At 36.8% G+C, this 9997-nt stretch overlaps 1 protein-coding gene across 1 annotated transcript in view; it reads right to left on the reverse strand.

The window, feature by feature from the left end:
- The window catches only part of LOC105049205 (ubiquitin carboxyl-terminal hydrolase 2), a 14434-nt gene extending 4886 nt beyond the window's left edge, over positions 1 to 9548 (reverse strand). The window contains exons 1-3 of the mRNA XM_010928774.4: positions 9394 to 9548; positions 8174 to 8224; positions 931 to 977 (exon numbers count right to left, since the gene is read on the reverse strand). Coding sequence (XP_010927076.1) covers positions 931 to 977; positions 8174 to 8204 — 78 coding nt within the window. The 5' untranslated portion in view covers positions 8205 to 8224; positions 9394 to 9548. The remainder of the gene's footprint in view (positions 1 to 930; positions 978 to 8173; positions 8225 to 9393) is intronic.
- Positions 9549 to 9997: the final 449 nt, after the last annotated feature.

Genomic DNA, 9997 nt, shown 5'->3' on the forward strand with positions numbered 1-9997 from the left:
TAAGAGCACTTGCTACATAGGTAGGAGCTTAATCTGCAATACCAGTTGTAAGCTGGCCTTCCAGATTCAACCCATTAATCCTGTCAGCTTGTCCGAAATTCCCGATTCATCCTGTCACTTGCCAAAGAAACAATAACCATTCCAAATGTTAGTACCTAGTGCCAAATCAGTCTTAATAGGTCCACAAAAAGCAATGAATCATCTTGAATATCTACAGCAAAGCTAATAGATCTGCCTAAATTTACATACATATGTATGTGTACATACATACATACACCTTTTTCCTTGAAGCACATGAGTATTAAATATATTTAGGTAAGCAGCTCCTTGAATGGAAGAAATTTTTCAATTTTTATTTGTTTAAGCATAATCATTCACACACCAGAATTGTTCACTGGCACGGCAACAAGCAAATCAAAGCAGTTAGTTTACAGCTGGTGCAAATTGATCACCCTGTTATAGCACCAGACATGTTTTAAAAAATTATAATGATGAATTGATGATGACTCTATTTGTTATCCAAATGAAGAAGGGCACAGAATACTCCATTTTATATCATGCAATAAAACCCATTTGTTTAGAGAATCCACCGGTCATTTTTAAAAACTTGCTGAAAATCCCAAAAATGTAGACCTGTATAAGACCAATAACAATTGCTAGGTTCCATGCATTGGGATTAATTACAAAGTTACCTGATAACCAAAATTATAACTGAAATGAACAACTTAGAGGGCAACATTACCATGATGCATGTAATAGAAAGCAGGATACTGTAAGATCACTAACAAAGATCAGTTTTCATGTTAATAGCTAAGTATAGACGTATAATATGACATTATCCAATTTAGCACTATCAGATGATAAAGCAGCAATTTTTTGAAATAATTTATAACAAAAGAATCTAACACAGAGGGCAGTAAATAAACTAACCTGAACACCTTTTACTTGCATCTGTTGGATCAGTTCAGTAAAAACACCTGGAAATGTAATGGACTTCTTAGTTAAAACAAAACGATAACTGAGATAGTATGCCACATGCTAACAAAGAGAGATTTCAAATTTGCAGCAATCTAATGGAGCATATCAAAATACATCCCACCATCATTTACTCTGTTACTTGAGTGACTGCAATTTTTTTTCCCCAAAAAACTCTCTCAGGAGAAGAACATAGTGATATTCCTATAGTGCCACATGCTCATCATAATACTCTCACAAAGATATATGATCTTTTCCATTAACTTGTGATGATGACGAGTGCAGATTTGGAAAAACAAACTAACAACTCCAATAGTTTTGCCAGTAAAAATAACTATGCAACAGTATGCTACGCAATAAACTTATCAATGCTCATTGGAAATGATGGTCAAGCTAAAGTCGAATTTGGAAAACAAGCAATTGCAGCTATGGATGCACATATGACATAACAGATTTACATCATAATACTTGAATTGTTTCTATAAGCAAACCATTCAAGTGAACAAACAACCTACAGCTAAAGAACTATAAAACCTCTATGATGTTAAATCGTTAATCCTATTAAAAGTTTCAGTATAATTTGAACCAAACATCTTAAGAAATTAAAGCATGAACAGAAGCAGGATCTATTCCATACTCTAAACCTCTTCCGTTTACAATCGGGTGCAAAGTTGATGACACTAATTATCCACCACCAGATAATGCAACCAGTGAAATCCAAAAAAACAGAGGCAAACAAAGAGAGATCCAGAAAAAGTATAACATCGTATGGCTTCAGTAGTTGTCTTCGCATGGTAGTTTGATCACCATAAGCCCCTGGACTATGCAGATGTTAATGAGACAACAATAAGGCCTCCAACATTGTGTGGTCCATATCTTGGGCTATAAAGAAGATCAAGATCCAGTCACATAAAAAGATATTTTCAGAGAAAGCATTGAGATTGATATAAGGTGCAATTGAGAAGACAAGAGATGAGTATATCAGAGGAAACACATGGTTTACTCTAACCAAGAACAAGGAGTGGAGAACTGAGATCACTTGGGCAAATGTAAAAATAGAAGCTTGAGATATGGATATGCTCAGCTTGGCATCAAAGGGCTAGGAAAGAAGCAGGGGTAACCAAAGATGATTAAAATATAATTCTGATAAAATACCAATAAAAGTTTTGTTGGTAGTGATTGCACCAAAAATGCATTCCATATGGGGCATTAGTTCATTTTCATTTCCACTAAAAATGCATTCCATATAGTTTATTTTGTTTCTATTATTTTTTGGATCCACGACCTGATAAACCTTTCCTCCAAAATTCTAGTTTGACAACTGATCCCAACTGACCTTGTCTAATTAATTAACACCATAACAATTTCAAATAACATAAACCATGAAAGCTCCTAGATATCAATAGTTGAGTTGTCTGTCACAAGAACAAAAGAGTACAAGCTTAAAAAAAGATCTTTGCTGTAGATCCATTTTGATAGAAATTTTGCTGGCCTGGCCACAGCTAGTATTTAAGCTTCAGATAATTACTTCTTCCTTCGCATTAGCAAGTTACTTATACCTTCTTATAACCTCCCAGCCCACTTCTTTTCATGCCCACCAAATTGCCTCTTGCAGAACTCTATCGTATAATTTTCCAAGTTAATAACATGTGGATCTCTCCAATCTTTCTGCATCTTACCTATCATATACATAAGTTGAGTATTTAACCTTACTAGGTCTTTTGCATCATTATTTACTAATTTAAATCTTCCAAACTCCCCAGAATACTTTACTTTCATCATATATATGACAAAGACTACTTGATCAAGTTCTGGATCTCACCATTCCAGCACCAATTTCTTAACATGTATACCTTTGTCTTTAGATCTCCATGAACTCTTCCAATCATCTAAAAGATATGTCATTTAATACCATGTCAAAACTGGCTCAATTCTGAAGTTCCTCCTGGAAGATTTTTTTCCCTCAAAGGATGCTGCATTGTTGCCAATGTCATTATAAGGCATGTTAACCTTTCATTTCTTTCCTTCAAGATTTGGCAAGCATATCCACTTACACTAAGTAACACTGTGCAGAATGACTGTTTATCGGCATCATCAATTATTCTTACATGTTGACCTTTTTTCTTTAATCTGTTTTCAAACATATTATATTTCAGGCAGGCTCTATCCATTCTTCAAAATATAACTACTTTCTCATTTATCTTCTCATAAAATACATTTTAATCTCCCCCTGTAAGCCAATTGCTGGAGCTTTATCCACAATGCTATCAAAACCTCTACTGTCTTTGTCTACTCCCTAAATGACCATAGAGTTGCAGCCTACAAATATCCTTTCTCCTTTTGGACTACCTTAAATTGCACCGTGCATCTCCTCCTTGAATTACTTCTTTATTCTTTCCTCCAATTGTACTCATGGTGCATGAGCATCGCATCAATAATTTCCACACCAAACAGCAATCAGCTATTAGTCAAATATCCTTGTCGCAACTATAGATTTTGTCCTTTTTGCATCTTTAACTAATTTCTCATATCATGCTTCTGGCCATATAAAGTTGTAACTATTACCAATATGGTTAAGATTTCCTCCTACCATTCGCTTTCTTATAAACATGCAAGTAATCTCCTTTTCACCATTTCATATCCAATCTTCAATCTAACTCCATATATTCCATCTTCTTCCACACACATAGTTATTCTACCCTCCCATGCTTCATTCCAATTGTAGTCTCTCTCCTCTTTGTCACTTCAAACAAGCATCATGACATAACATTGTTCCTCACGCATCCTAAACCCTTGCAGCACGTAATTTACTGGGTGCAGCTTATATGATCCTTCGCATCACATGTGTCCCAAGATAAGTAGTTGAACCACAACTTATGGGGGTACCCCCAAGCCAATCATACTGGTTTCACAACTCAATCAAATTAAATTGTTCCGCAATGCTTATAAGGAACTTCCAAACACCAACAAAAAAAATCATAATAGGATATGTTACGTAGTTTGAGGTTTTCTAGGATTCGTTGTCAACCTAACTTCCAGATTCACCTTTTACCTACACCAGGGATTGACAGTAATTATGATTGTGAACTTTCTAATATGTAACAAAAACACCAGCTACCATCTAATTAAGGCTGTATTGATACCCACTATTTTCTTGTAGGCATGTTTTTCAATATCACAACTCTTCTGATTGTAGATCTAATCAAGGCTATATTGATGTTTTCTTGTAGGCTATATTGATGTCTAGTTCGCTTCAGTATCTTTTATATTCCTACCTAATGCAATCCTACAGACATAGATTGCATGAGAAATCACAACTCTTATGATTGTACATCTATTTAGGTTGTTTGGGGTTAAAAAGAATGATTAAGATCGCAATGCTCTAAGTGTGTTATACAAGATTGTGTTGGATCAATCAACATGCATTGAGCAAATGGAATGCATGCACAATTGGGCTTCCCAACCCAACTCCCAATACAGCTTTAAGATAAGAAGCAAATGTACTTGATGAGAATTCAAAGAACAGATTACCTGGCTAATATGATCACAATAATTAACCTATATGATAGAATAATGAAGACCACAAATTTCAAGCTTAATCCAAACTGCTTAGGAGCAACTTTCAGAATCCTTCGCCAGACATTCAAGGTTTCACATCCATTCTAACTACAAGCTTTTCCAATTCACTTCTCACAATATGATAGAATAACAAAAGCCATGAATTTCAAACTTAAATCCAAACTTCTTGGGAATATCTTTCAGAATCCTTCACCAATAACTCATAGTTGCATCCAATCTAACTGCAAGCATTCCCAATCCACTTTTCATAACTCCCATCCATGCAATTTGAAATCCTTTCTATCCTGACAATGAAGCAAACTTGCACTTCCTTGCCAAAACATCTTTAGATCCACAAGTCATACCACCTTAGTGGGATTACAACTAAGTTCTCTAACCGGTGAATTCCCTGTACTTCCTTTAAAGAACTCATTCATTGCTCCACTTGTCCTAATTGCACAACAATCCATTCAACCTTATTTTCTCTCTACAATAAACTTAAAAGCCTGGATCTATTTTCTTTTGCAAATATATGAAAAATATAATATTATGGGCCAAGGTTGGCAAACACAGTATCGGAGTCTATGCCGGCCGGCCGGAGGTACGGATCAGTATAGGTCCGTACCGAACCGAACTGGCACAACCAACATAGAGGAGAAGAGAACCAGGACAAGGAAAAAAGAGAGAGGGAAGGGGGAGGGGAGGGAGGGGGAGGAAAAGAAAAAGAGAGAGGGGAAGCTGCAGGAGAGGCTGCTGGAGGGCCTCTGACTGACTGTCGTGGCCGTCGAGCAGTGCAATCGCGGCCTCTGACACCGCGAACGTGAAACAGGAGCGATCACTCCTGTTTCATGAAGTTTTTTTATAAAAACCCTGATTACAGTGAAGCCGGCAATGGGTGTGCTGGCTTCACTATTCATCTTTATTTAAAAAAAAGCCGACGAGTGAACTAGGACGGTTGCCCCTATTCCACAGTCGCAGCTCCACCAATGCATTTTTCACGATCCAATGGCCACGACGGCCATCCGGCAACCTCTCCGCCGGCTACGCCTCCCTCCGATACCATCACTCCCTCCTCTCTCTCTCTTTCTTGCTTGATTAAATGTCCTATCAGATGACGCCGAGTTGCGGCGGCTCTCCGACGGCCTCAACGGACCACTGCCGACCTCCAACGGCTACATCCCTTATCTGTCTCCCCTCTCTCTCTCTTCCTCTCTTTCCCTCTCCTTCCTCTGATGTGCCATTTTGCTCAGCCAAACCGTCCCAATTTGCCGTCGGGACGGCTCAGAACGCCTTGAACCATCAGATTCGAGATGATTCGGCGATCCTTGTTATGAGCTATTTTTCCATCTCACAAAGAGTTACCTTGGAGCTTAATGCAAGACATCATTTACACAACCCCCTCGAGGCAGAATCTTTACACTTCATCTACTTGATACTAATTCTGTAATATGTTTTTTCATCTATATAACTCTATAAATAGGATAATAAAAAATGATAACATTATAGGATCTATTAGCACAAATTAGATTTGACCATGGCAGCAATACATACATATCTGAACCTCATGACAAGACCAAGATTCGGCCTGTCTAGCTCAGAATCTTAACACTATTTGCTGACAGCAGAAAATTGAACCTCATGACTCAGTTTGACTTAACCTGATCACTCAGCATGACTATCAAAAAATTTGATCTTGACCTAACAAAGCATGAACCACGAGTATGTCAAAAGCCTGCACTCTCATGAGTACAAGTGGATCATACCCAAAACAGGGATCCTCCGAAATATAATATTTTGGTCAACTACACATAATGACTCTATTAATGTCATTAGTCCAAATGATGTGTCATGTATCCAATACAAACATAATGACATAAAGTGTAGTTGAGATAAGAGGAAATCAAAAAAGAAAAAAGAAAAAGTTCACCAAGAGATTAGTCCACTAGACTTAATCATTCAAGTGATCTAATGTAAGTCTAGCTTTTCTAGTTTAACAAGGTGATCTACAATTATATGCATCAAGCACAATTGCCTCTCGCTATATGTTTAATGTCTTGTTGATATTTACACTTTATACACTTTATAGTGGTGTTTACACTGTTAACAAAAAATATTAACAATTTTTGTTTTATGCAGCTGCCTTTGGAATTTAGGGCTACCATGAATAATTATACCCCTATAGTTTAAGTTGGTGAAATATATAATGAATAATCTAATGATTTTCTGATGGAGAAAAAAATAATGCATGTTTCACATTTGCCAATCTTTTTGTTGCTTCCAGTTATCCATGCCCTTACTGGATGGAGCCTGCAACATGCCTCACCTCCATCATTATACACGACAGACACCAAAGCAGGGGCTTCAACCAATCAAAGATAATACAATCACGCACTGAAAGTGCCATTTAGCAACCCCCCATTAAGTGAAACTCATTATGTTCAGAAGGTTGCCTCTATATAGATCAAAGATCAAGAACTGATAAGACAGTCAAAACTCTCTTCTTTTAAATCTGCCTGCCTTTTTTCAACTATGAAGAATGGCCATGCTTGACCTTTGTACAAGACCATTTTTGTTTCATAAACTTCTAACTTTTTGCTTGGATTTTGTTCCAGTACCGTCTTCCACAATAATAACATGTCAATAACAAGGATAAGATAATATTTGCATGTTTCCAGAAGAACTATACTAGAATTTGCTTGCTTATCAATGATCAAGCATCTCCCTAGTTTTCCAAATGTTACTGAAAAAACTCATAGATCAAACAAGAAATGGTCTCCCATCACCTAAGAACACTTTACCCTGACACATTATCTTTTATCATTCCCACAAGGAAGGAACACGTGTGATATCCATTGAAGTGCCACTACAAAAAATATAAGCTTAACAAGGATGCATTGGCCCCTACAGAAAAGAATGGATGATATTAATGGAAAGCCCATTGTGGAAATCAATAATCTGAATTCTGTTCAGATTCTAGCATGCCGAACTACAACAACAGTCTCACAATATCATGCCATTGTTAGAGTTCTTATAGATGCAAGGCATTAGGTGCTCATTTACATCTCTTGGAGTCAATGTTATCCGCTTTTCTGTCTCATCAGTTATTTAGATCCAGTCTTATATGGTGTTTAAGTGAACCTTGTTCATTAAATAGTTCTATCAGGTTCCATATGCAGGCCAATAAGATCAAAGAGCAAATCAGCAATGTAGAAGAAGGCATTCACAATGCACATCTTCTTTGAGGAGAATAACATGATTTCAACTAAAAAAAGCCTCATAGACGAACTGCATAAAGTTTTACGAAATCTGCATGTAGCAACAATTTCAATCCCAAAAAAAAAAAAAACACTTGTGCCGTTTCTTGTTTACATCAGATCAAACAAAATTGCCACACAACAAACAGGTCTCACTTTGGATTTCACATTTAGCATTTCAAATTTGCAATTTTCACATTTAGCATTGCAAACTTGCAATTGCTCACCATTAGGAAAAGATATGAAAAACAGGAACATTGCCGGAACAAAAAAAATATCTCCAAATCTTAGAAAGCATTGCTGCTTAAAATTCAAAGCTACAAAATAACAATAAGTTCAAAAATAAGCCATCCCTATCAAAAATAAAGTTGATCTATACAACTTACCAGGATCAGACTCAATAGTGCACCACGACATGCTGAGGAATCTCTTAAGTGCTGCAATCATGAATTGTGCTAAATTATAGATCATAAAATAAAATAACAACTAATGAATAGCAGACAAATTAAACTATGCTGCAGTTGAAAAGATAAATATAAAAGAAAAGTGACAAATTGCCAAAAGCACAGAAATTAATAACTGCAATGAAAAACCATGGTCACCCCACAATGAAATTAAAATGGATAAGCTAGCAAAATGATGAAACCAAATGATTTCAATAAGATGACTCACGCAACATTTTCCTTATCTACTACTCTTTTGGTAGCAAGGAGAGACTACGCCCTTCCAACTTCTAAGTATAACAGGAATATAAACACCCACTATAGTTGAATGCTTCGCCAAATTCTCAATAACAGAGGAAGACTCAAATCCCGTTCTCATTAGCTCTTAATGAAATTACATGACCAGTCAGCCAACCTGCTGATCAATCGATGGGGAAAATCAAGCGAAGACGAGGTTGGACAGGTAGAGAACCGCCAGCAAAACTTGCCACCAGCCCACCAGTTTGTTTTGTGCTTTAGCGTAAAAATCTACCTTTTCTATCAAATTCATTGATGCATTAGTAGATCCTTTTGAATTCCTTCAGCGACATATATTACTCGAGTTTAATCATGAGTTCCTACATTGCTTAACATTGGCATAGTAGAACAAGGACTAGGTTCGATCTTGTAAGTTTATTTTTAAAGAGTCATAGTAGAACTGCATGCTTTGAGAAAGCACATCAAGATACATTTTTTTGGAGAACTATTAAGCCTTCAACATCTTTCATGAGATCAGGAAACATGTTCAGTCTGTTTTGTAATCAATCCGGATCATTTTCCTCAGAAAATTCTTCTCTTTTTTCTCCAACCTTGGACTTGTAATATTTTTTTCGAAGAATTTATGCGCTAGCTGAATTAACACAATTGTTCGCGAAGTCTTTTTGGAAGAAAAAGTTTACTGCTTTCAATAAAGAGTGAGAACAAAACAAGGAACAACAAAACAAGGAACCGCAAGAAGTCGCGCGCAAACGCTAACTCGCCGGCCAACCGCGGCCGGCCAACCGTGGAAGCCGGCCACAGAGAGGCGAGGGAGAGAAAGGAAAGAAGAAAAAGAAAAAGAATCGAAGAAAGGGGAAGAAAAGAATTGGGCGGAAAAGGAGAATAGGAGGAGGGAGATCGCTTACCCGGAAGCCCTCGCCGTCCACCGGGTTGCGAGCGAAAAGGGAAGCAACGAAGACGCCTCTATCCGTGCCCTAGAGGAGACGAGTCCTCGGCTCCCTAACTTCCCTCTCTTTCTTCTGGTCTGACCCCAGCCCACGACATGAATGACGAGTGGATAACAACTACAGGGTCCATGCTTTCAGATTAACTACAGTAAACATTAACTAAAATAACAGGTTTGTTCACCCGAAATTTCCTGATTAGCCTCATCTAATGTATGATCAGGACCATTTTACTATTCCTACAAAAAAAAAAGAGAATTTTATTATGGTACTCCAAAAAAGTTTTTTAATTTTTTTAATTATTTTTTTTAACTATCAGATTTAGGATAGATAACGCTAATTTATCCCTCCACAATCAGTTTTAACCAGCCAAACACAATGCGGTAAATAAATCAAATTATGAAAATAACTTAAAAATAAAAAATTGATTGATGCGGTAAATAGTTAAAAATTTAAAAATATTTTTGAGAATTATTATTTTTGAAAACTGCTACTCCTACCTTCTTTTCTTTTCCTTTCTAATTTATTTTTCTCTTTAAACTCAGACTGCCACGGCCTCCTCTCC

Source organism: Elaeis guineensis, chromosome 7 (assembly GCF_000442705.2).
Source record: "Elaeis guineensis isolate ETL-2024a chromosome 7, EG11, whole genome shotgun sequence".
Taxonomy (NCBI): domain Eukaryota; kingdom Viridiplantae; phylum Streptophyta; class Magnoliopsida; order Arecales; family Arecaceae; genus Elaeis; species Elaeis guineensis.